Here is a 27,959-nt window from a genome sequence, read left to right as displayed (position 1 = left end):
AAGTCAATTTATTTTACTTCTGTTGACCATTGATTACTCTGTACCTCTATAAAACCTAACTTTCACTAACCCCGGGAAGTAAAATGAGTGCAAGACACCGCTGGCTGCTGCTGAATTACAAGCAGGGCTTTAATCATTACCTCAGCTATTCTTAGTTGACATCTAATAACTTGCTTTTCTACAGTCAGCTTTTTGGATGTGGAGCTAAATCACGGCACTCAGGAGATCTTAGCAATACTTAAAGTTTATTTTATGTAATGTCAGCCGTGGAAATGTTAAAGCGGAACTATTATTAACATTTCTCCTCTGCTTCAACAGATGATTTACACCCTGAAAGAGTGTACATATGCATAATTACTGTCATCCAGCTTGACCCAGATTATCTGCCAGTCCGGACCTCTCGCTAATGCATCAGGGGGAATGGGGGGTCAGGTTCTGCCATTCACTTGCTAGCTTTTCAGTAGAGGCATCTCCAACCATCTGGTTCAGCTGACTACCATCTAGCATGTGTATGAGGTTTTAGATCTTCTAGGTAAAAACTCATGTTTAACAATAAGTGCCCGAAGGGTTAAAAGACTTACTTTCAGTTTGTTTTGGAGGTGAATTAGTCTTGCTCTCTTTGCTTATGCTATAGTGAGATCTCAGAGTTTTCTTTCATTACTGGAGATAAGGCTAAAGCTAACACAGCAAAGTGCTTCTGTGTGCACACATCAAGTATAAATATAACCATTCAATGGCAGCTCTTAGCACTTTTTCACTGTGAATATTACACATACGACAATAGACAAAGCTGGTACGATAATTATATAGGCAATAGAGAGAAGGGAAAAAAAAACACTTTTGTTGTGTCGTATGCCAAGATTTGATTCACATCAAACAATTTTGAGTTTGTGTCTTCTAATGTGGGAATTTGTACAAAGAATGATCTGGGAAAATATTCCTTACAGGCTGTGGCTTGGGTATTTTCCAGTTGCTGACACACTAACCTAAGCAAAAAAAAAACAAAAAAAAAACAAAAGAGTGGATCGTCACTCACAAAAAGTGGGGACTGGTGTGCCCAAGCCCAAAAGACCCTCGTACTCCAGGGTCCACGATCCAGGAAAAGAGAGGCTGGCACCACCAATAAGTATTTATGATCTTTAATTGCATGGGCTAATGGTGGCGACAGACTGCTGTTTCTGGCTCATGCCCGTTCTCATGCCCTATAGCCACTAACCTAAACATACATACCATAATGAAGGTATGTGAGCACACTAGATTTTAGTTGGCCAATTGTCAGCTAAAACTTAGGTGTCCTATGATGCCCTTGATAATTTAAAGGAAACCACCTGAGAAGAAGAAGAAAAAAATATATTTATACATACTTGGGGCTACGAGCCTGGGGCTTCCTCCAGCCCTCTTTAGGCCGAGGTGCCCCTTGCTGTCCTCTCCAGATGCTTAGATCCTCTGCTAGTGACCCTGGAATACCTGTAGATGGCACGTACAGTACATGCGTGACCCGGCCACGTGCGTGCAGCCAGACAGCGCATGCATCAACTCAAGCCGACTGAAGAATTTACCAAAACAGATAGTGGAGGATCGAGGTGGCCTGGGAGGGTGGCGATGGAAATTTGGACGCGCAGTAAAATTTTGGTATTTAATACTGATATTTTACTATAAAAGTGTAAAATATCGATTATAAATACAGATATTTGACTATGGAGAAACCTAACCCTACTCTCACACAGAACCCTCCCCCTGACACCTAACCCTTAAACTTCTGCCCACAAACTACCATAACCCCCCAGCTCAAATACCTGCCTAATGCCTAAAACGAACACCCTCCTGCACACACTACCTGCCTAATGCCTAAAACTTACCCCTCTTCACCCACCTACACACACACACTACCTGCCTAATGCCGATGCCTAACCTATCCCCTGCACACACTACCTACCTAATGCCTAAACCTAAACTTCTACCCCCGCACACACTACCTACCTGATGCCTAAACCTAACCACCCCCCCCCCACACACACTACCTACCTAACAGCATCCTCCACCACCAGCACCACCACTAGCCATGGTGCAATGCAACTATCACATCTGCAGGGGGAACAAAAACATAAAATAGCAGGTGCTGCAAATTAACAGCATTTGGGCTCCCATGGTGCTCAATATATAGCTATTTACCAGGCACCCAAATTTCCGCTCCGACTCTCTTGGCGCCTATGGCAGCGCCCAATTAGTCGACTTTCCGCATTCAACCTTTTTTCCTGTTTCCCAGGTTGCCTTCATAACGTGGGTTGGGCTATTTACATCAGTTGCTAAATACAGGTAAAAATAAATTGCTGTGCAATCTTGATCACACCCTCCAACTGGACAAACAGCCAGTTTTACCCCACATATGTTGTATTTTCTTAGTATTTACTACTAAGCAAGCAGATTACTTCTCAGTGTAGCTGGTAGAGATGTTTTAGTTTTTGTGAATTAACTTTATATTACTAGCAGGCTGTCTATATTTAATGTTGTAGCTAATAGATATAAGAGTGTTCTGCTGTAATGTATATGTATATAATCCATTACATACAAGCATTAGTGATGATTAAGTGTATCAAATATTTCCTCAGGTATATGGATTTCTTTCCTACCCTATCAAATGTAACCAGTGATTTCTTGTTTGAAAAGAGTGCCAACTATTTCCATTCTGAAGAAGCACCAAGAAGAGCAGCTGCTTTAATCCCGAAAGTGAAAATTATCACCATTCTGATTGATCCTTCAGATCGTGCCTATTCCTGGTATCAGGTGAGAAATTGAAGTATATAACATAACATACATCCATATCTATTAAAATGCAGTGAAAAATGATTCTTTTTACATCTTCTATAGAAAAGGCATATTTATAGCTCAGTAACTTTATAGATGCAGTACATTCATTATTTAAGTGGGGATGTCCTATAATATTTTACATTGAGAGCATCAAAGACTACTTATACAAGGGTAAGAACACAAATGTGGGATATGTTATCCTGAATACCTGAGGATTGCAGCCACAGTGTAATAAAATATGAACATTTTCCATTTAAAGCAGAACCCTGCTCAAAAAATGTTTTGCACCCCTTTATGTGTAAGTTTATAAGAAAGACACATATTCCAGTCTCATCTCCTCAAGTGTAGGCACTTAAGTAAAGTAAAAATGGATATGCTAAAAGGGTGTAGCCAATCAATCTGCAAAATGAAGTAACCCACACACTTTCATGTAAATACTCAGTGCAGACCAACCATCCAAGAACCACTACCATCCCTACAGCTAAGTTAAAAGCAGAGGTCTTACTTTGCAAAAAAATTCATTAGTCACATATGTCACCAAATTAAGAGGAGCTTTTAAAAGCGTATGTGTCTACGCAAAATAATGTTTTGTTTTCTGTTTTTTTTTTGCAAACTAAGACCTCTGCTTTTAAAGGAAACCAGAGATGACAGGAAAAAGAAGAACTGATACTTACCTGGGGCTTCCTCCAGCCCCATAAGCACGTGTGAGTCCCTCGTCAACCTCCTACGGTCTGCCGTTCAACCACAATCAGCCCCGGAAACTGGCTCAGTCGCATCAGTTGGGGTCTATTCACCTTTCCCAATGGCCTTGCTATAAAAAAAAAACAGTCAGAGAGTAATGTCATATTACAGGCATCCCAAGAAAAACAAGGAAATAAAAGGGAGATAGCAAGGTGGACTAGGAGTGCACATGAGCAGCACAGTGGATAGCACTCTTGCCTTATAGCGGTGGGTCCCCAGTTTGAATCCCAGCCAGGGAACTATCTGCATGGAGTTTGTATGTTCTGTTTCTGTGTGGGTTTCCAGGCCCTCCAGTTTGCTCCCACATCCTAAAAATATACAGATAACTTAATTGGCTTCCCCCTAAAAATTGTCTCTTGACTACAATGGACATATGACCATGGTAGGGATAGCACACTCCTGTGAGAGACAGTTAGTGACACGACTGTATATACTCTCTAAAGTGCTGTGGATGAAAGATGTTGTTGCTATATAAATAATAAAGCAAATGTTTAGGGGGAAGCCAATTAACTTATTTGTATGTTTTTGGGATATGGGAGGAACCAGAATGCACGGATGAAACTCAGGCAGACACGGGGAGAACATACAAACTCTGTGCAGATGGTGCCCTGGCTAGAACCAAACTGGTGACCCAACACTGCAAGGCAAGAGCGCTAACCATTACACCAGCGTGCTGCCCAAAACAACATGGAGATTGCTATCAGGAATGCCAATAAGGGGTGGGGTGCAGTGGTGATCCTTAATAGGGAAGTTGGAGGAACTTATGACTACCGGACTAGGAATCATCCAGCAGAATTTTAGAAGGAATTATTTTATATCATTAGTTAGAGGGAGGAAAAGGAGTATTTAGCAAGAAAATGTCAGGATATTTGACTGTTAATTAACCTGTCGTACAATGTTTCATGACCTACATATAATACACCAACTGGGCTCTCCACCTGAGGGCCACCTTAATAGGCTTTATGGGTGAATGTCGGGGTGATCAGGTGGACTCTCATCTTTCTTTCAACGTTACATTTTTATTGAGGTTTTAATAAAGATACAGGGTCCTATCCAATTGTCAAACTCTCCAGTGATGAGCGCTGGCGAGTTCTTAAATCAGGCAACGGAATTAGGTGATCAAGATTATTCTCATTGGGCCACCTAGTGGACAAATGGGGAGCCCCAGTGGGACAATCAAAGATGCTTCTGCTGGGGTTCCCAATAAGAAGTGGATGGCGGTGGCATCAGCAAACGGCGAGTAAGTGTTGTGGCAGACATCAGAATATGTGCCTATCTCACGGGGGAGTGAGGCAGCAGTGCTGTGGTGCTGGCAAACAGTTTATCAACGCCAAGGAAAATAGAACATATGATCGCTGCCAAGTATGAATAAGATCCAAAGTCCACAAAATTAGTATTAAGAAGTCAGCACAGATCAAGGAGGAATAAATACAGTCAATAAAACTTCACCACAGTGATATTCCAACCTCACATGGTCTCGTGGCCAACCATCAGTGGTAATCCTAACAAACCTCAAGCAGATATAGATCCAAACTGCCACCACTCCCTCACTCTGATATACGGTATGGTATCCAAGAAGGCCAATATATAAACACAACAAAAAATGGCAACTCTAAGTGTAAACCGTTTATTGTAAAAACAATCAGTATAAACTGTAAAAAGGGTTTATACCAATTGTTTTTACAATAAACGGTTTACAATTAGAGTTGCTGTTTTTTGTTGTGTTTATATATTGGCCTTCCTGGATGCCATACCATATATCAGAGTGAGGAAGTGGTGGAAGTTTGGATCCATATCTACTCGAGGTTTATTAGGATTACTACTGAATGCTGGGCATACAACCTTATAATGTGGGTTGTTGGCAGCTGGAAAGCCCCTCTTACGCTTTTGTGGTGATGGTTCGCCACAATGGGAAGTGTGCAGAAAGCCTATTAGAGGTGCTGCACACATGAGCTGGTTGTCATTTCAGATGCAGCCTTAGTGGTATGCACTGGCGCTCTCCTCGCTGTCCAACAAAATGTAAGTTACAAATTTTTTTTGCTTTGCTGCTCCCAAGGTTTTAAATTTAGGTTAGGTCACTTTCCCGGAGGTTTGCCTCACCATGGCGCAAGTGTCTAGTACATTATACTTTGCATGCAAACCATATTGAAAGCTAAAGTTTCTCCTAGTGTAATAAATGTTAGCACTTGTTTTGGATGCAGGGCATGCATTTTTCAGTCTAATAGAGGCGGTGTATGCCTATGCGATTAACCATTCAATTGCAGCATGTGTTTAGGGATGTGCAGCCTTCCCCCCACTTTTTCTTATCACCTATTATCACCTTAAATTGCATATGGCAGTATCTTATTCTTCATGAAACATCTACAACCATATTAAGTGAGGAGACTCCCCATAATCTATCAGTTTGTACTTTAGTGTTTCATTTGGAGAAATATTCTGATTAGTCCATGGATATGAAAACATGTAATCTCATGGTCAGTAATTATTTTAATATATTAAAAATAATTGATTTCACTTTTTAGGCAAAATACAGTTGAAAGCTGGTAATAGCCAATTAAAGTGGAATGGAGAAGGAAGAAAGCTAAACAATAGCACAGTAGCGTCATAGGTATAGCTGCTAAATGATTTATCCAAAAGTAATTTATTACATTGTGATAGTTAAATGCCTATTGTCTACTGAGAAAAGGAAAAAAAACATTTGTTGTGACCTCCGTTTCTATCATATTGTTTCATCAGCTTCTCGGGAAACAATTATAGTTATAACTGTTTTCTAGTGTGATAAAACACAAGTGTGTATCAGAACCATTAATAACTAATCTCTGATCTTTCCCAACAATATACATCTCACCCATGACTAACAGCATTGTTCCAGTGAAATAACTGCCAGACAATATCCGTACCTCATATTCAATGTAAATAAAGAGCAACCTCATATAGATGTTATCATGTGACATCATCTTCCTGTTCCAACAGAATGAGACATTGTCTGGGAATCTGAGGCACTTCTAAATATGAATTTTCCTTCCCCATCCAAAAGTCATTACATTTTCCGGTGATGGGAACAAATTCAGTGCTTGCGTAATTCGTTTTTTGAGGGCGCTCAAGACGAAACATTGTGCTGTGTTCTAATTTTATAAAGCACCTACAAATGTCCAGAATGCCGAGATAGCCCAGAATAGCAGAGAAATATATAATCTACTGAAGAGGCGCAGGCAGCAAGGAAAGGAGAAATTTGATTGCAAGAGTAATTTCCAGAAAAAGAACAAGATGTAGCAGTGTGGATAAGCAGCCGTACACGGATCATACCTGTATTATTACAGACAGTGGGAATAGCAGAGAGAGTGAAATATGAATCACAGCCCAAGGTCTTAATTGTGTTTTATGTTATTCAGCATCATACTTTTTACTGTTTCTAGTTGAACATAAAATTTATTATCCTGCTCGTGTTTATAGTCTTACTAAATTCAACCAAATGGAGCAGAAAGCATTTTTTTGCGTTTTTTTCGTACATTGTCTTGCATAAAAGACAATTGATATTTTCGAACCAGAAACATTTCTGAATGATAATTGTTACAGAAAATTAGTTTCAAGAATCATAAATCTTGAAAGCTTATCTACCTTTCAAGATAAACCAACAAATCACGTTCATGTTGGATTTTCCCAGCCATGATGGTCATAAATGTGAATACAGCTTGATTAATTGTTGCTGAGATGGATTGCTATAAATGTGATTGGTGGTAGCAGTGCATACTATGCAGCCTTGTCTCCAAGGCATCACTTCTTGCTATTCATCTGAGTTGTAGCTCATCCCTTAAAGGATACCCGAGGTGACATGTGACATGATGAGATAGACATGTGTTTGTACAGTAGTGATGCTCAAATACCCCTTTTTAAAATTCGAGTTTGGTCGAATTCGAATAGTAAATTATTCGAGGTCAGTCGAATATTCGAGTCGAATAATTTTTACTATTCGATTCGACCTCGGACTTCGAGCTCACTATTCGAGTCGGTATTCGAGCTAACTATTCGAGCTGACTATTCGAATTGGCCTTAAATAGCTTCCAACACTTGTTTTGAGGGTGAATGATGCAAGAAACCTCTTTTTTTCCAAGTAACAACAGCAAGTGATTATGTGGGGATGTTCCTTTAAAAAAAAATGTGGAAAGAGAAGTTGTGTCCTTAATTTTGTTCAGTAGTGTTACTGTATATACTTGTTCTTCTTCTTCTTTATCTTTCTTCTTCTTCTTCTCGATCTTCTTCTTCTATATCTTCTTCTTCTTCTTCTATATCTTCTTCTTCTTCTTCTATATTGTCTTCTTCTTCATCTTCTTCTTCTTCTTCTTCTTCTTCTTCTTCTTCTTCTTCTTCTTCTTCTTCTTCTTCTTCTTCTTCTTCTTCTTCTTCTTCTTCATCTTCATCTTCATCTTCATCTTCTTCTTCTTCTTCTTCTTCTTCTTCTTCTTCTTCTTCTTCTTCTTCTTCTTCTTCATCATCATCTTCTTCTTCTTCTTCTTCTTCTTCTTCTTCTTCATCTTCTTCATCATCTTCTTCTTCTTCTTCTTCATCTTCTTCTTCTTCTTCATCTTCTTCTTCTTCATCTTCTTCATCTTCTTCTTCTTTTTCATCTTCTTCTTCATCATCTTCTTCATCTTCTTCTTCATCTTCTTCTTCTTCTTCATCTTCATCTTCTCCTTCCTTTTCAATATCGTCTTCTTCTTCTTCACGTATTTCTCTTTTCAATTTTTTTTTTAAAGGAATGCAGCTATTTTTGAGCGTAACAAATAGCTGGTGGGCGCACGCATGTTGGAAGCGCCATTGTATGTGCTCCCTGGCAGTGGAAACACAAAGACAGCAGGAGGTAAATTCAGCAGCAGGAGGAGGAGGATGAGTGTGTGGCAGCAGGCAGTCAATGAGGCAGGCAGCTCGCCGTGACATAATAGCCCTGGTACCTAGCGGTGATACCAGGGCTGTAAATAAACACAACAGGAGGTCCCAGACAGCGGTCGTGCAGCCCACATTGTGTCCAATACACAACTGGGACAACACAGTTTTCAACCCGGGCACCTCAGAAAAATTAAACCTTTTTTTTTTTTTAATGGTTTTTTGGTTTTTGGTTTTGCAACCAATATAGCTATTGTTTGACGTAATAGCTGGTGGCAGAGTGGCAGCAGAAGGTAAATCATCTGTGTACCCTGGCAGTGGGAAACACAGACAGACAGCAGCAGCAGGAGGAGGAATGGAGGAGTAGGCGAGCAGCTATTGTTTGACGTAATAGCTGGTGGCAGAGTGGCAGCAGAAGGTAAATCATCTGTGTACCCTGGCAGTGGGAAACACAGACAGACAGCAGCAGCAGCAGCAGGAGGAGGTATGGAGGAGCAGTGTGAGTGTGGCAGCAGGTAGGCAGCGTGACATAATAGCCCTGGTACTTAGCGGTGATACCGGGGCTGTAAATAAACACAACAGGAGGTCCCAGACAGCGGTCGTGCAGCCCACATTGTGTCCAATACACAACTGGGACAACACAGTTTTCAACCTGGGCACCTCAGAAAAATTAAACTTTTTTTTTTTTTATGGTTTTTTGGTTTTTGGTTTTGCAACCAATATAGCTATTGTTTGACGTAATAGCTGGTGGCAGAGTGGCAGCAGAAGGTAAATCATCTGTGTACCCTGGCAGTGGGAAACACAGACAGACAGCAGCAGCAGGAGGAGGAATGGAGGAGTAGGCGAGCAGCTATTGTTTGACGTAATAGCTGGTGGCAGAGTGGCAGCAGAAGGTAAATCATCTGTGTACCCTGGCAGTGGGAAACACAGGCAGACAGCAGCAGCAGCAGCAGGAGGAGGTATGGAGGAGCAGTGTGAGTGTGGCAGCAGGTAGGCAGCGTGACATAATAGCCCTGGTACCTAGCGGTGATACCAGGGCTGTAAATAAACACAACAGGAGGTCCCAGACAGCGGTCGTGCAGCCCACATTGTGTCCAATACACAACTGGGACAACACAGTTTTCAACCCGGGCACCTCAGAAAAATTAAACCTTTTTTTTTTTTTTATGGTTTTTTGGATTTTGGTTTTGCAACCAATATAGCTATTGTTTGACGTAATAGCTGGTGGCAGAGTGGCAGCAGAAGGTAAATCATCTGTGTACCCTGGCAGTGGGAAACACAGACATACAGCAGCAGCAGCAGGAGGAGGAATGGAGGAGTAGGCGAGCAGCTATTGTTTGACGTAATAGCTGGTGGCAGAGTGGCAGCAGAAGGTAAATCATCTGTGTACCCTGGCAGTGGGAAACACAGACAGACAGCAGCAGCAGCAGCAGGAGGAGGTATGGAGGAGCAGTGTGAGTGTGGCAGCAGGTAGGCAGCGTGACATAATAGCCCTGGTACCTAGCGGTGATACCAGGGCTGTAAATAAACACAACAGGAGGTCCCAGACAGCGGTCGTGCAGCCCACATTGTGTCCAATACACAACTGGGACAACACAGTTTTCAACCCGGGCACCTCAGAAAAATTAAACCTTTTTTTTTTTTTATGGTTTTTTGGTTTTTGGTTTTGCAACCAATATAGCTATTGTTTGACGTAATAGCTGGTGGCAGAGTGGCAGCAGAAGGTAAATCATCTGTGTACCCTGGCAGTGGGAAACACAGACAGACAGCAGCAGCAGGAGGAGGAATGGAGGAGTAGGCGAGCAGCTATTGTTTGACGTAATAGCTGGTGGCAGAGTGGCAGCAGAAGGTAAATCATCTGTGTACCCTGGCAGTGGGAAACACAGACAGACAGCAGCAGCAGCAGCAGCAGGAGGAGGTATGGAGGAGCAGTGTGAGTGTGGCAGCAGGTAGGCAGCGTGACATAATAGCCCTGGTACCTAGCGGTGATACCAGGGCTGTAAATAAACACAACAGGAGGTCCCAGACAGCGGTCGTGCAGCCCACATTGTGTCCAATACACAACTGGGACAACACAGTTTTCAACCCGGGCACCTCAGAAAAATTAAACCTTTTTTTTTTTTTATGGTTTTTTGGTTTTTGGTTTTGCAACCAATATAGCTATTGTTTGACGTAATAGCTGGTGGCAGAGTGGCAGCAGAAGGTAAATCATCTGTGTACCCTGGCAGTGGGAAACACAGACAGACAGCAGCAGCAGGAGGAGGAATGGAGGAGTAGGCGAGCAGCTATTGTTTGACGTAATAGCTGGTGGCAGAGTGGCAGCAGAAGGTAAATCATCTGTGTACCCTGGCAGTGGGAAACACAGACAGACAGCAGCAGCAGCAGCAGCAGGAGGAGGTATGGAGGAGCAGTGTGAGTGTGGCAGCAGGTAGGCAGCGTGACATAATAGCCCTGGTACCTAGCGGTGATACCAGGGCTGTAAATAAACACAACAGGAGGTCCCAGACAGCGGTCGTGCAGCCCACATTGTGTCCAATACACAACTGGGACAACACAGTTTTCAACCCGGGCACCTCAGAAAAATTAAACCTTTTTTTTTTTTTTTATGGTTTTTTGGTTTTTGGTTTTGCAACCAATATAGCTATTGTTTGACGTAATAGCTGGTGGCAGAGTCGCAGCAGAAGGTAAATCATCTGTGTACCCTGGCAGTGGGAAACACAGACAGACAGCAGAAGGGCAGTACACAGCAGCCCACTGTAGGTGTAAAATGTGTGGCTGCAGGTGACGTAATAGTCAAAGTGAACCAGGCTGGCTTAGTGAGCAGGAGCCAGGAGGTGGTAAAGGGTGGTAAGGCACATTAACGATGGTTCCGGCAGCCAGTTCATGTCCCCCTCTCGCCGACAACAGGGGCCAGGAACTCGCCTTCCACCCACGCCTGGTTCATCTTGAGAAACGTCAGTCTGTCCACAGACTTGTGAGACAGACGTGAGCGTTTCTCGGTGACCACGCCACCAGCTGCACTGAAGCAGCGCTCGGACAGCACGCTGGAAGGGGGGCAGGACAGCACTTCCAGGGCGTACTGCGCCAGCTCGCTCCAGATCTCCATGCGCTTGACCCAATACTCCATGGGATCAACAGGGGCATCGCTGTCAAGCCCGCTGTACGACCCCATGTAGTCAGCCACCATGCGGGTCAGGCGCTGGCTGTGACCGGAGGAGGATGCTGCTGCATGCATCTCCTCTCTAGTCACTGCTGCCGGAGCCTCTACAGTCCTGTAGAGCTCGTGGCTGAGAGACAGCAGGTCTGTGGGGCGCTTGCTGCTGCTGGATGCAGGCACCTGCTGCTGCCTCTGTGCTGGCTGCTGGACAGTGGGGGTGGAAGGCTGGGGGAAGGCTTCCTCCAAGCGCTCAACAAGGGCCTGCTGCAAGCTCCTTATTTGTTGCGCTGGGTCTCCTCCTGCAGGCGGCAGGAACTGGCTCAACTTCCCCTTGAGGCGTGGGTCCAACATCATGCTGATCCAGATGTCCTCCCTCTGCTTCATCTGGATCACCCTGGGGTCCCTGCGCAGGCACGTCAGCATGTGCGCTGCCATTGGGAAGAGGCGGGCCACGTCTGCTGGCACATCGACGTCAGTGCTGTCCTCATCCTCCTCCTCTGCCGCCTCATCCTCTCTCCACCCCCGCACCAACTCAGCTGCGCTGTGCTGATCCCCCTCATCAGCTGCCAGGTCAGGGACCTCCACCAAGTCCTCCTCCTCCTCCCCCTCAGAGGTGGACTGCGCAGCTGGTTGCCGCTCCTGCTGGTCCAAGGCTGCCGCTCCCTGTTCCAGCAAAGCATCGAGGGCCCTGTTCAGCAGAGAAACCAGGGGCACCCACTCGCAGACCATAGCATGGTCCCTGCTCACCATGTTTGTGGCCTGCAGGAAGGGAGCCAGCACTAAGCACACCTGCTGCATGTGCCTCCAGTCATCATCGGGGACGATGGACGGGATGTTGCTGGTCTTGTCCCTTCTCTGAGCTGCGGAAACAGTGGCCAGGGCAAGGTACTGTTTGACAGCGCGCCTCTGTTCAACCAGACGCTCCAACATCGCCAGGGTGGAGTTCCAGCGAGTCGGAACGTCAAGGATCAGCCGATGGCGTGGCAGATCCAGCTCCTTTTGCACGTCTTCCAGGCTCGCACAGGCTGCAGCCGAGCGCCGGAAGTGACGCACAACATTCCTTGCCGTTTCCAGCAGTTCGCCCATCCCCTGGTAGGTGCGCAGGAACTTCTGCACCACCAGGTTCAGCACGTGGGCAAGACAGGGGATGTGGGTCAGGTTTCCCCTGTCTATTGCGGCAACCAGATTGGCCCCATTGTCGGCCACCACCTCTCCGACTCTGAGGCCTCTGGGGGTCAGCCAAATCCTCTCCTGCTCCTGGAGTTTGGCCAACACATGGGTTGCCGTCAGCTTGGTCTTCCCAAGGCTGACCAAGTGCAGCAGCGCTTGGCAGTGGCGGGCCTTCACGCTGCTGCTGAGGCGGGGGGTTTGGCCAGGTGTGCCGGAGGATGGCAGAGGATCGGAGGAACCTGCTGCAGTTCCCCTGAGCCTGCGGGGTGGCACCACCCACTGTGTTGCTGCTGCTGCTGTGCCCGCTGCTGCTCTCCCATCCTCACCCCCTTCCACCAAGCTGACCCAGTGGACAGTGAAGGACAGGTAGCGGCCTGTCCCGAAGCGGCTGCTCCAGGAGTCCATGGTGACGTGGACCCTTTCACCAACCGCGTGCTCCAGCCCTCGCTCCACATTGGCCATCACAAAGCGGTGCAGTGCAGGAATGGCCTTGCGGGCAAAGAAGTGTCTGCTAGGGAGCTGCCAGTCTGGGGCTGCGCAAGCAAGCAGCGCACGAATGTCGCTCCCCTCCTGCACGAGCGTGTACGGCAGGAGTTGGGAGCACATGGCCCGTGCCAGCAAGCCGTTCAGCTGCCGCACGCGACGGCTGCTGGGAGGCAGAGCCCTAACCACCCCCTGGAAGGACTCGCTCAAAAGGCTCTGGCGTGGCCTTTTGCTGACACGGGAATCAGCAGACACAGCAGAGGAGGCCACTGAGGACTGGCTGCCAGAACAGGCCTCAGTGTCGGCGGCAGGAGTTGCAGAGGGGGGAGGAGCAGTGTGTTTCCGCACTCCTGCTGGTGCTGCTGGAGGAGCAGGAGGGCGGGTGGCTGCTGTTGCTGCTGCTGCTGCTGAAGGCTGTGCAGTGATGGGTGTGGTGCCACTGCCAGCAGCAGATGCCTTCAGCCTCTGGAACTCCTCATGCTGGTGGAAATGTTTAGCCGCAAGGTGGTTGATGAGCGAGCTGGTGCTGAACTTTAAGGGGTCTGCACCTCTGCTCAACTTCCGCTGACAGTGGTTGCAAGTGGCGTACTTGCTGTACACAGTGGGCATGGTGAAAAACCGCCAGATTGGTGACAGAAACTTCCCCCTACGGCATGGAAGCGCTGCTGCCTGTCTCCCTGTGGTGGTTGGGGGGGGGGCTTGGGTGCGGCTGGGGGTGGTACTGGCTGATGCTGCTGCTGCTGCTGCTGAGCCTGAGACACCAGCAGGCTGTGGGACGCTGCCAATGCTTGCAATGATGCGCCTCCTTGCAAGGCCCACAAGCGCATCCTCCTCCTCCTCCTCAGAGCTGCTGAGGACGACATCCCCTGGAGGTGGTGGCACCCAGTCTCTGTCTGTCACCGGGTCATCATCATCCTCCCCCTCCTGAAACATGTCCTGCTGGGATGAGGACCCCCCAAACTCCTCTCCTGATGCATGGATGGGCTGCTTGACTGTCGCCACAGTCTTGCTGTCCAATCCCTCATCCCCCAAAGTGCCCATCAGCATCTCCTCCTCAAGATCGCCAACAACAGCAGACAATTTACTCATGATGCCTGGGGTCAAAAGACTGCTGAATGACAGGTCGGCGAGTGACGGTGAACTGGCCTCCTCCCCAGACCCTGCTGGGCGGCTGCTGCGAACAGGGGTGGTGGTGGTGGTGAGGGTGGAGGCCTCGGATGCAGAGCTGATGGCGGGCTGCTCATCCTCCGTCATGAGTTGCACCACAGTGTCTGCATCCTTTTCGTCAATGGGACGTTTCCGACCCGGCTGGAGGAAAATGGGAGCAGGTGCTACACGCTGCTGCTGCTGGGTCTCTGCAGCGTGAGTTGCAGATGCTCCTGCTGGGCGGCGCCCAAGGCGTCCACGGCCAGTGGCTATGGGAGGAATGTTAGCCACTGACGCTGCTGCTGCGGAACTGTGCATGGTGGCGCGCCCGCGGCCGCGGCTTGCCACAATGCTGCTCCCTCTCCTCCTGATTCCCTTGCTGCCCTTCCCCTTGCCCAAACCGCGCTGGCTGCCACTTCCAGACATCTTAAATGTTTTGGGCGTATAGACAAAAGTTTTGTAAAAGGGCGGGTGAAAAGTGGGGTACTTTAATGGAGTGGGTTGGTTGGTGAGGTGACTGAGTGAGTGTCCCCTAGTACAGTAAGTAAGTAGTAACAGTCAGGAAGTACAACTAGCAGTTACAATAATCAGTAGTAATCACAAGTAAATTTAGTGTGTGTACACTCAGACAGTGAGTGCACGCACGCAGGAGCTAGTAGCCTATGAACACAGTGACTGAGTGTCCTAGACTCCTAGTACAGTAAGAGTAAGTAGTAACAGTAAGTAGAACTAACTAATTACAATAATCAATCAGCGATCAGAAGGAAATGGAGTGTGGGTGTGTGTACACTCAGACAGTGAGTGCACGCACGCAGGAGCTAGTAGCCTATGAACACAGTGACTGAGTGTCCTAGACTCCTAGTACAGTAAGAGTAAGTAGTAACAGTAAGTACAACTAACTAATTACGATAATCAATCAGCGATCAGAAGGAAATGGAGTGTGGGTGTGTGTACACTCAGACAGTGAGTGCACGCACGCAGGAGCTAGTAGCCTATGAACACAGTGACTGAGTGTCCTAGACTCCTAGTACAGTAAGAGTAAGTAGTAACAGTAAGTAGAACTAACTAATTACAATAATCAATCAGCGATCAGAAGGAAATGGAGTGTGGGTGTGTGTACACTCAGACAGTGAGTGCACGCACGCAGGAGCTAGTAGCCTATGAACACAGTGACTGAGTGTCCTAGACTCCTAGTACAGTAAGAGTAAGTAGTAACAGTAAGTACAACTAACTAATTACGATAATCAATCAGCGATCAGAAGGAAATGGAGTGTGGGTGTGTGTACACTCAGACAGTGAGTGCACGCACGCAGGAGCTAGTAGCCTATGAACACAGTGACTGAGTGTCCTAGACTCCTAGTACAGTAAGAGTAAGTAGTAACAGTAAGTAGAACTAACTAATTACAATAATCAATCAGCGATCAGAAGGAAATGGAGTGTGGGTGTGTGTACACTCAGACAGTGAGTGCACGCACGCAGGAGCTAGTAGCCTATGAACACAGTGACTGAGTGTCCTAGACTCCTAGTACAGTAAGAGTAAGTAGTAACAGTAAGTACAACTAACTAATTACGATAATCAATCAGCGATCAGAAGGAAATGGAGTGTGGGTGTGTGTACACTCAGACAGTGAGTGCACGCACGCAGGAGCTAGTAGCCTATGAACACAGTGACTGAGTGTCCTAGACTCCTAGTACAGTAAGAGTAAGTAGTAACAGTAAGTAGAACTAACTAATTACAATAATCAATCAGCGATCAGAAGGAAATAGAGTGTGGGTGGTGTGTGTACACTCAGACAGTGAGTGACCGCACGCAGGAGCTAGTAGCCTATGGACAGTGACTGAGTGTCCTAGACTCCTAGTACAGTAAGAGTAAGTAGTAACAGTAAGTAGAACTAACTAATTACAATAATCAATCAGCGATCAGAAGGAAATGGAGTGTGGGTGTGTGTACACTCAGACAGTGAGTGCACTCACGCAGGAGCTAGTAGCCTATGAACACAGTGACTGAGTGTCCTAGACTCCTAGTACAGTAAGAGTAAGTAGTAACACTAAGTAGAACTAACTAATTACAATAATCAATCAGCGATCAGAAGGAAATGGAGTGTGGGTGTGTGTACACTCAGACAGTGAGTGCACGCACGCAGGAGCTAGTAGCCTATGGACAGTGACTGAGTGTCCTAGACTCCTAGTACAGTAAGAGTAAGTAGTAACAGTAAGTAGAACTAACTAATTACGATAATCAATCAGCGATCAGAAGGAAATAGAGTGTGTGTTGTGTGTGTACACTCAGACAGTGAGTGCAGTGCGCACACGCAGGAGCTAGTAGCCTATATGAACAGTGACAGTGAGTGTCCCTACGGGTACAGTAAGAGTAAGTAGTAAGTAAGTACAACTAACTAACAATAATCTATCAGTAATCAGAAGGAAATAGAGTGTGTGTACACACAGACAGTGAGTGAGTGCACACACGCAGGAGCTAGCTAGTAGCCTATAAACAGTGACAGTCAGTGAGTGTCCTACTCCTAGTACAGTATAACTACAATACTATTAGTAAAGGACAGCAGAAATACTGGTATAGATGAGAGAAATAAACAGAGGACAGCTGCCCACAGAGGCAAGGCCCCCCTGAGGCCTAAACCTGTAAGCTTGCAGCAGCTGCCTGTCTCTAATGTAACACACAAGCTACTAACTAAAATACAATGTCTATCTAACTAACAACAATATAGGTGTATATGGCAGGTGTAGGTGAGCAAAAACGCTAGGTAAATGATCACAATAGAGCACTTGCTAAGCCAAAGCACAAAGGAGCAACTCTCTCTCTGTACAAGTCTCAGGCAAGCATGGAGAAACGGAACATGGCGGCCGCTATTTATAGGGTAGGGGCTGGCCAGGGTCCCCCTCTGTGATTGGCTGCCGTCAGAGGGCCTGGGAGCCCTCTGATTGGCTCTAAGGACATCAATCTGGGCTATGACGCTATTCGAGCTCGGTACCGAGCTCGAATAGCGCCGGGTTGCTCGAATAGCTCGAATAGTGAATGGGCTATTCGAGTGTACTCGGATAGCCCATTCGAATAGCTCCAACTATTCGGAGCTCGAATACCGAGCTCGAATAGCTGAAAAAGAGCTCGAATATTCGAGCTACTCGAATATTCGAGCTCTGCTGAGCACCACTGTTGTACAGTACCTAGCACACAAATAACTATGCCGTGTTTCATTTTTTCTTTTCTGCCTGAAAGAGTTAAACATCAGGTATGTAAGTTGCAGTTCCCATCTGAGTCAGGACTGGGTCAGACTACAGTGTGACCCTCACTGATAAGAAATTACAAATATAAAACACTTTCCTAGCAGAAAATGGCTTCTGAGAGCAGGAATGAGATGAAAAGGGTCAATAGTTCAAAGATTTGAGCTCTGGCATACTTCAATGAATGTGTCAGTGAGCAAAAACAATAAAACAGTAAAAACTTAAAAAGTAGATTTAAATATAAAATAAAACTGTGGAATATCTTAGAAAGTCATTTTTTCAGAGAGATGTATGATAGATACAATTGTTTATTTCATTCGTTTATTTTCACCATGAGTGTCCTTTAATTCTGAGCATATTATAGCTCCAGATTCAAATATACTGGTGAGAAGCCTAACATCCAGGGCCGGTTTAGGACCTCAGGGCAAATGGGGACCGCCTACCCTCCCCTCACCACCGATAGTCCCCCTCCCTGCAATAGCCCACCCCCCTTCCCCACCGATAAACACTACTCCACTGCTCCCTGGGGCCCCTGCACATTAGCTGCATACTCACTGTCTTGGTGGGTGGCGGATGCACCATGCTTGCAGTCTTCAAGCACTCTGTCCACCTCTTCTCTATCTTGCGCGTGTTCACACAACATGTGCCGAAAAGAGAAGAGGTGGACAGCGTGGTTGAAGACTTCATAGACGGTGCAGACTTGCCTGCTGGGACAAGTGAGTATGCAGCTGATGTGCAGGGACCCTGGGGAGCAATGCAGGAGACAATTTGGCAGGGTCTGGCAGCACTGGGCCCCTGTGGAGGTCGGGGGCTGTATGGCAGCGCCAGCCCTGCTGACATACCATGTCACCAGTGTTAAACTTCTTCATTGGTGCAGTGGTTATGTTACTATGTGGCCAGAGTGGGAGGGGGTAAAGTGGAGAGCAGGAATTAAATGCATCTGAATTCTAGGACCTGCATGGTCTCTTGTACCATTTAATCTAACAAAAGCATGTTCAAACTTGAAAATGGACGCTAGCCCTCTCCTCAGCTCTTTTTTATACAGCTATAGCTGGGTGATTAGCAGGCATTCAGTTATGTCTGCCATCACAGAATAGAGATGCCCTTTTCTGGCCCTGATTGGTGGACCAGGGCAGTATGGGAAAGTGAAAGCATTATTGGAAAGGTACCTTTCTTGCCCGATACATGTAGCTAAACTTGTCAATATTTGTCCATTCTTGCTTTGGCCTGGAGGGCCATTGCTGAGGTCAAATTTGGAAATGATCTGACATGGAACACCAAGCCTAGTAGGCTTCAAGGATAAAGCAGGTGGTTTGGGCTAAGTGCCATGCTCCAAAACTAGGCCCCCGTATCACTAATTTTATACTGCGCAGGACACAGAGGGGTAATTTGGGGCTCTGGCGGTCACTGGACCCCGAATTGTATCTCCTCCAGAGTTGGAATAGTATTTTACACCACCAAGGATTTACAGTGGTGTGAAAAACTATTTGCCCCCTTCCTGATTTCTTATTCTTTTGCATGTTTGTCACACTTAAATGTTTCTGCTCATCAAAAACCGTTAACTATTAGTCAAAGATAACATAATTGAACACAAAATGCAGTTTTAAATGATGGTTTTTATTATTTAGTGAGAAAAAAAACCTACATGGGCCTGTGTGAAAAAGAAATTGTCCCCTCAACCTAATAACTGGTTGGGCCACCCTTAGCAGCAATAACTGCAATCAAGCGTTTGCGATAACTTGCAACGAATCTTTTACATCGCTCTGGAGGAATTTTGGCCCACTCATCTTTGCAGAATTGTTGTAATTCAGCTTTATTTGAGGGTTTTCTAGCATGAACCGCCTTTTTAAGGTCATGCCACAACATCTCAATAGGATTCAGGTCAGGACTTTGACTAGACCACTCCAAAGTGTTCATTTTGTTTTTCTTCAGCCATTCAGAGGTGGATTTGCTGGTGTTTTTGGGGTCATTGTCCTGCTGCAGCACCCAAGATCGCTTCAGCTTGAGTTGTTGAACAGATGGCCGGACATTCTCCTTCAGAATTTTTTGGTAGACAGTAAAATTCATGGTTCCATCTATCACAGCAAGCCTTCCAGGTCCTGAAGCAGCAAAACAACCCCAGACCATCACATTACCACCACCATATTTTACTGTTGGTATGATGTTCTTTTGCTGAAATGCTGTGTTACTTCTACGCCAGATGTAACGGGACACGCACCTTCCAAAAAGTTCAACTTTTGTCTCCACGGTCCACAAGGTATTTTACCAAAAGTCTTGGCAATCATTGAGATTTTTTTAAAGCAAAATTGAGACGAGCCTTAATGTTTTTTTTGCTTAAAAGTGGTTTGCGCTTTGGATATCTGCCATGCAGGCCATTTTTGCCCAGTCTCTTTCTTATGGTGGAGTCGTGAACACTGACCTTAATTGAGGCAAGTGAGGCCTGCAGTTCTTTAGATGTTGTCCTGGGGTCTTTTGTGACCTCTCGGATGAATTTTCTCTGCACTCTTGGGGTAATTTTGATCGGCCGGCCACTCCTGGAAAGGTTCATCACTGTTCCATGTTTTTGCTATTTGTGGATAATGGCTCTCACTGTGGTTCGCTGGAGTCCCAAAGCTTTAGAAATGGCTTTATAACCTCTACCAGACTGATAGATCTCAATTACAGTACTTTTGTTCTCATTTGTTCCTGAATTTCTTTGGATCTTGGCATGATGTCTAGCTTTTGAGGTGCTTTTGGTCTACTTCTCTGTGTCAGATAGCTCCTATTTAAGTGATTTATTGATTGAAACAGGTGTGGCAGTAATCAGGCCTGTGGGTGACTACAGAAATTGAACTCAGGTGTGATAAACCACAGTTAAGTTATTTTTAACAAGGGGGGCAATCACTTTTTCACACAGGGCCATGTAGATTTGGAGGTTTTTTTCTCACTAAATAATAAAAACCATCATTTAAAACTGCATTTTGTGTTCAATTATGTTATCTTTGACTAATTGTTAACGGTTTTTGATGAGCAGAAACATTTAAGTGTGACAATCATGCAAAAGAATAAGTAATCAGGAAGGGGGCAAATAGTTTTTCACACCACTGTAAGTGGCAGCAGCATAAGACACATGATGGGCCCAGCAGACTCGCGGCATAAATATACATACTCATTAAGAAGGGGTTTGTGCTAATTTAGAAGCACTAAAAGCATTGATAAAAGGAAGACTGCAAATCCCTTAGTAGATTATCATTATCTAATTTATTTTGGTTTTGTAAGTAACTGTAGGATCTGGCAGCTGAATTGGACATAGCTAGCATGACCTAAGAATAATAAAATAATAATTAGGCAAGCATGTATTACCCCAAATAACTGCAGCTAGCATGCCCCCATATCTCACTAATATTATAAATGTGAAAGTTTGGATGTTTGTTACTTAATCCCGCAACAATGGCTGAACGTATTTGAATGAAATTTGGCACATACATAGTACATTACCTGGAATAACATATAGGATGCTTTTTATCCCCATAATCAAAAAGTGAGACAAATAAAAATTTCACTGGGAAAATGTAAACTGCAGCCATCCTTACACGGTTAATGGCAGGATTCTCAAACGTTGTACAGTTGGTCACTGGGTTACTGGGATTAATATTCAGAAAAGTGGGTGGAGCCTACAAAAGCCAATCAAAATTCACCTATTGATTTTCAAGGGGAATATTTAATTGCTGCCATTCTTGCACTGTTAATGGCACAAGCCTCAAGCCTGGTACAGTTGGGGGTGGAGCCACAAACAGCCAATCAGATTTGTTTCGTTTCAATGCTTATTATTGATGTCAAAGACCACAAAGCTCACAAACTTGTTCAATGAATAATTGAATAATTGTGTGTTAGGGTTAGAAAATGTGTGCACAGCCAACACCAGCCAAATACATACCCGGGTAATAGAGTTGAGCTGAAATTTTCGTAATTTCGCATTACTAAAATTACGCATGCGAAATTTGCGATTACGATGCGAAATTACAGTAGCGTAATTGCCATTAAAATCGTAATTGAAAATACCGTAAGCGTAATTTTCAACGCGTAATTTCGCGTTTCGTTCATGCCGTAATTTCGCATTAAATGCTACCGTAATTTCGCGTTAAACCGTAACGCTCCGTATAATATAAAAAAGCCGCCGACTTTAAGGGTTAATAGCAAAGCCCCCTTAAATGCTAAGAGCCTCAAATTTGGAGAATATATTAAGGAGATCAGGAGGAATAAGAGGAAATTTTTTTTTTTCAAAAAGACCTTATAGTTTTTGAGAAAATCGATGTTAAAGTTTCAAAGGAAAAATGTAAACATTTAAAAACCCGCCGACTTTAACGGTTAATAGCAAAGCCTGCTTAAAGTTTAGGAATACCAAATTCCCAGGGTATATTAAGGGGATCAGTGGGAATAAGAGGGAAAAAATTTTTTTCATAAAGACCTTATAGTTTTTGAGAAAATCGATTTTTAAGTTTCAAGGGCAAAAATGTCTTTTAAATGCAGAAAATGTCAGGTTTTTTTGCACAGGTAACAATAGTGTATTATTTTCATAGATTTCCCCAAGTGGGAAGAGTTTTACTTACTTCGTTCTGAGTGTGGGAAATATTAAAAAGAAAACGACGTGGGGTCCCCCCTCCCAGACCTCTTTAACCCCTTGTCCCCCATGCAGGCTGGGATAGCCAGAATGCGGAGCACCGGCCGCGTGGGGCTCCGCACCCTGACTATACCAGCCCGCATGGTCCATGGATTGGGGGGTCTCGGAAGGGGAGGGGCAGCCAAGCTTTCCCCTCCCCCTCCGAGCCCTTGTCCAATCCAAGGACAAGGGGCTCTTCTCCACCTCCGATGGGCGGTGGAGGCCGCGATTTCCTGGGGTGGAGGTTCATGGTGGAATCTGGGAGTCCCCTTTAAAAAGGGGTCCCCCAGATGCCCACCCCCCCCTCCCAGGAGAAATGAGTATAGAGGTACTTGTACCCCTTACCCATTTCCTTTAAGAGTTAAAAGTAAATAAACACACAAACACTTAGAAAAAGTATTTTAATTGAACAAAAAACATAACCACGAAAAAAGTCCTTTAATATTCTTAATTAACCATTAATACTTACCTGTCCCTTTAAATAAATGATCCCTCGAAATAGCCTCGGAAATGTTCTATCAGTTACAATGTAACAAAGTTATTACAATGTAACAACTTTGTTACATTTGTAACCACGCCGCACCCGACGTCACTCGCCGCCGCCGCATACGCGTCTGCGCTGCACACATTCCCGACAGAGCTCTGAGCTATATAGCTCAGAGCTCTGAGAAGCATCTTTGTATTTTGGCTCCAAGGAGCCCCATTGGTCCTTAGCAGACCATTGGGGTTCCTTCAAATCAAAAGGAACCCCATTGGTCTGCTAAGGACCAATGGGGCTCCTTGGAGCCAAAATACAAAGATGCTTCTCAGAGCTCTGAGCTATATAGCTCAGAGCTCTGTCGGGTCCGTGCAGGACGCTAAGTCCCCGCAGCTCCCGCTGTCCACCCCGCCCACATCTGTCACCCACATGTCACCCACACCCACATGTCACCCTTCACAGCAGCGTGTGCCCGCTACTGCTCCGGGCCCGGCGTGCTCTTCTCCCCTGCCGGTGAATCATCACAAGAGAATCCCCTGCTGCGATTGAGCAGGAGCGATAGGACCCTTAGGATCAGCTGGGTTCATGTGAGGCGGCATTGCGGATTCAAACGGAGCATCACGTTGGATGTTGGTGAGATCCCCCTATGCTACAGCTCAATACCATGTGCAATTCGGGTATATAAACAGGATGTGGCTGCCACCATCATTGAAATTAAGTGGATAAAGCTTTCTTCCTATTGCAGAGTTTTTTCTAAGGGGGCCCCCCAACAATTTTTACCTATCCGGGCACGGTGCATTTACAGGTGAATGCGCGGGCGAGTGATGGATGTATGTGATTAAGTATGCCATACACGCTATACGTCTGTGAGCACATACAATTGCGGACAAGCTGATTTATGAAGTTTTCTGCTGAGCTCTTGTTTTTAACCTTTTGTATTGTGATGACAATTGTGATGCTTGCATAGTTTTTGAAAATTGTATATCGGTGCTGTAATTAATAAAAAGTTTTGTATTCCTTGTTGACACTACGAGCCCAAAAGCTTTTCTTGTTTTATCATCTGCTGTCATTGTATCACAGGAAGAAATAATAATATTCTATTAAAGCAGTATGCAGACAGATTTGTTGTTTAACCCATCTAAACTGTACATAAGATATATAGACAAGTTACTTGTTATAGTTAGTTTTTCATCTCGGATCTGCTTTAAGGTTAGCATACTGCTAGTAATGGTAGATTAGGTAAACAACTATCAATAGCTACCTGATATTAATTGTTTATCTGATAACCACTTAACTCCAGTAGATATTGCACAATATTTCATCAAAAATCTTGTCTATTATCATTTGCCCCACCACTAGCTTTTTGTTGCTTGATGCAGTAGAAGGCAAGTGCTTGTGTATCTCTCCAGCTGGCTGCAGCCTTGCTGTGCTTACACCGACATCACTGTGATGAAGAATGAACAGAATTGTACTTGGCATTGCTTTGTCAGCAGAAGGGGGATTATTTTTCCCTTTGGCTCTCTACAAAAACTTCAGTGGTTCAGTGGTTCTAGTTCTCCATGACTTTACTGGTTACTTTGTAACCTCTATTTGTTGGACTTGGAATAGGTAGTGCCCTAGTACTAGGCCCAAGGAGGGGAGACCTACAATTTTGCCTCGTAAGGGCCCATTCACACTTGTGCGTTTTCAGAGCGATTTCAGCTTTGCTGAAAATCGCTAGCGATTTGAAAAACGTGTGCACAATGAAAGTGTATGGAAGTGTTCTCATCTAAGCGTTTAGCGATTTGCTGAAACGCAAACGCGTTGCATGCAGCGTTTTCTGAGCGATTCTGGAGCGATTAGCAATTCAATAAAGTATTTGAATTGAACTAGAAATCGCAAAACGCTAATCGCTGGAAAAACGCTCTCTATACAGTGAAAAAATCACTAGGAAAAAACGCCAGAAAAACGCTCAGCGTTTTGCATTAGCGTTTAGCGATTTCTAGTGTGAATGGGCCCTTAAGGGGGCCTGAAATATACCTTGTTTAGGGTGCACTACATGTTTATTGATGCTGATGACAGCCCTTCCTTGCAGCAATGAGGTCCAAAATAGCCTGGAACAGCTATCTGCAATTCGGTTTAAATAAAATTAATAGGCCATGGGTGCTATAAACCTGTGGTTCTAGATTTATACCTGCTTTATGCGGATTACAAAAGGAAGAATTTGTATACCCACTTACTGAACTGAAATTATTTAAGAGGAATAGCTTCTTTGACATCAGAAGTGGCATATTTACCAGTGCATTATAATTTACAAATGCAAAATGGTACTTGGTATATCGCCAATGCAGCAGCTGTTATGGTGAGTCAAAGACAGATGGAGCTGGAGAGTTCTATGTGCTCTATCTCTCACATACTCTCTCTCGCTCTCTTTTTCTCTTTTGTAGAGAGTGCATTACTTTGCACTCACCCTCTTTATCAATCTATACTTTCTTTCTCTCTCTGTAATATCCCATGTGTTCTTTCTCTTTCTGCCTTTTAAAGCTCTCTCCCTATTTTCTTTGCTATTGTCAGCTCTCTTTTTCCCACAAATGTGAACACTATTACTAGCATTAATAACAATTTCAAACCCAATTAACATGGCTAGATAGTGTACTGGTTAAGGACACTGCCTCTGACATAGGGAAGGAGGGCTCAAATCCTGACTGAAGCCAGTACCTATTCAGTAAGGAGTCTTTGGGCAGGACTCCATAACACCATTGGGTGGCCTATTGAACGCACCTCTAGTGGCTGCAGCTCTCAAGTGCTTTGAGTCCAACAAGAGAAAAGTGCTATACAAATGTTGGCATTATTATTATTTTGTTCATTTGGGAATTCCTATTCCTGCAGCTTGGGAGTATTCCCCACCCTGGCACTAGCTGCTAAATGAAGTTTGTCTACTTCATGTAACAAAGAGAAGCTGACAGCAGGAGAAGAAAATTTGTCAGTATAGCAGACAGTCAGTGGCAGGAGAAATAAGGATTATCTGAAAACAGTCTGCAATCATCTTCAATCATTTCAACTCTATATTTATTTGAAAATAATACACATGTTGAAATAGAAAATAATGTATTATTTATGAATAAAATATATGCGCCGTTTGATTTTATGCCTTTCAGAAAAGTTGCAACAGGGTAACACAAGTCTGGAAAGTTGTGAAATTAAAAAAACAAAACATCTGGTGGACTTAGTGGGATATCTTACAACTAATAAGCTTAATTGGCAGCAGACCATTAACATAATTTGGGTTTAAAATGAGAAGCCCAGGGATGTGAAGTTTCTGAAAAGTTAAAAGAAGAAGAATATGCCACTCTAGAAAACAATACATGAGCAAACAGTTGACCTGGTATGAAACACAAAATTGCATTTTTGCTCTAAAACTTTAAACACAGCAGCAAATGAATATAGCACAGGACTGTTATAATATCACTGAAAAGCATAGTTACACTTCACTGAATCTCACTGATAACAATGGTTGCTGGACAAATTATCAGATTGTCTTGTAATTAGGTAATTACTGAGCAAATAGAGAATAGACAGTTTTCTTTGTCCCTCCCCGGATGCAGCAAAAGCTTTTATGCTTTGTCTACTTAACTAGGTACAGCTCATCACAATGTGATAATTTCAGAAAAGAAACAACAATATTATCAATTAGCTTGTCAGTGAGTTAGAAGCTTTAATTGGTCATCCTTCCAGTAACTTAAAAACGAATATCTATTTTCTTTCTTCCTTTTTTTGGGGGGGGGGGGGCTGTGTTTAATGCTTTAATCAGCGATCCAATTTAAATTTCATACCACTTTAAGACTAATGTTCTGCATTACATAATATCATTAAAGGGAACCTAAACTGAGAAGGATATGGATTTTTCCTTTTAAAATGAATTCCGGTTGCCAGACTCTCCTGCTGATCCTGTGTCTCTAATACTTTTAGCCACAGTCCCTCAACAAGCATGCAGATCAGGTGCTCTGACTGAAGTCAGACTGGATTAGCTGCATGCTTGTTTCAGGTGTGTGATTCAGCCACTACTGCAGCAGGACTGACAAGCAACTGGTATTGTTGCAGCACGGTGGCATAGTGGTTAGCTCTCTCGCCTTGCAGCGCTGGGTCCCTGGTCCGAATCCCAGCCAGGGCACTATCTGCAAAGAGTTTGTATGTTCTCTCCGTGTCTGCGTGGGTTTCCTCCAGGCACTCCGGTGTCCTCCCACATTCCAAAAACATACGGATAAGTTAATTGGCTCCCCCTAAAATTGGCCCTAGACTACAGTACTTACACTGCACAATAGACATATGACAATGGTAGGGATTAGATTGTGAGCTCCTTTGAGGGACAGTTAGTGACAAGATATATATATATACATTGTACAGCGCTGCGTAATATGTCGGCGCTATATAAATACTAAATAATAATAATTAAAAAAAAATAATTGTTTAAAATAAAACATCCATATCCCTCTCAGTTAAGGTTACCTTTAAAAGATTCAGAAAAGCTAGAGAAAGCTCTGTACCTAAGGCACCGATCCAGAAGCCAGTATTGATAAATGTGATATTTGGGCCATCAGGTTTAAGTGCAATAAAAACAAATATGATTGTCACTGCATGAGCTCAGGTACAGGTCCAAAAGCCACTGTCTTTCAACACAATTCTTTGCTGCATTCACAAATGCTAGTTAAAATCATGCTATGCAAAGAAGAAACTTTAACCACTTCAGGATTCTGTGTACGCTTAAGTACGCCCCTGAATCCTGAAGTGGATTCCATGGAAACGGCCGCTCACATGAGCGGCCGTCCCATGTCAGTTCACGGAGGGTGTCTCCGTGAACACCCTGCGAGCCGCCGATCGCGGCTCGCAGGGTAAATGTAAACACACGGGGAAGATCTTCCCCGGTGTTTACATATATACGGCGCTGCTGCGCAGCAGCGCCGTAGAGGAGATCGGTGATCCCCGGCCTCTGATTGGCCGGGGATCGCCGGCATCTGAGGAAGGGGAAGGAGGCCAGGAAGCACTGCGGAGGGGGGCTTTGAAGAGCCCCCCCCTAGGAGCGCAAGCAGCCGGCGGCGATCAAACACACCCCCCCCAGCAGGACATCCCCCTAGTGGGGAAAAAAGGGGGAAGTCTGATCGGCCTGGCTGCTATCTGATCGGTGCTGCGGGCTGGAGAGCCCACGCAGCACCGATCAGCAAAAAACCACATGGTACAAA

At 44.8% G+C, this 27,959-nt stretch overlaps 1 protein-coding gene across 6 annotated transcripts in view; it reads left to right on the top strand.

The window, feature by feature from the left end:
- Positions 1-27,959, top strand: part of LOC137571489 (bifunctional heparan sulfate N-deacetylase/N-sulfotransferase 3-like) — a 353,270-nt gene that overhangs the window by 244,292 nt on the left and 81,019 nt on the right. For 5 of the 6 annotated variants that reach the window (XM_068280713.1, XM_068280686.1, XM_068280704.1 and 2 more), the window contains one exon: positions 2,610-2,784. In XM_068280713.1, coding sequence (XP_068136814.1) covers positions 2,610-2,784 — 175 coding nt within the window. Of the gene's footprint in view, positions 1-2,609; positions 2,785-6,522; positions 6,932-27,959 lie in introns of those variants that run through there. The other variant, XM_068280730.1, reaches the window with a different exon arrangement.

Source organism: Hyperolius riggenbachi, chromosome 1, assembly GCF_040937935.1.
Source record: "Hyperolius riggenbachi isolate aHypRig1 chromosome 1, aHypRig1.pri, whole genome shotgun sequence".
Taxonomy (NCBI): domain Eukaryota; kingdom Metazoa; phylum Chordata; class Amphibia; order Anura; family Hyperoliidae; genus Hyperolius; species Hyperolius riggenbachi.
This window is presented reverse-complemented; position numbering and strand designations above follow the sequence as displayed.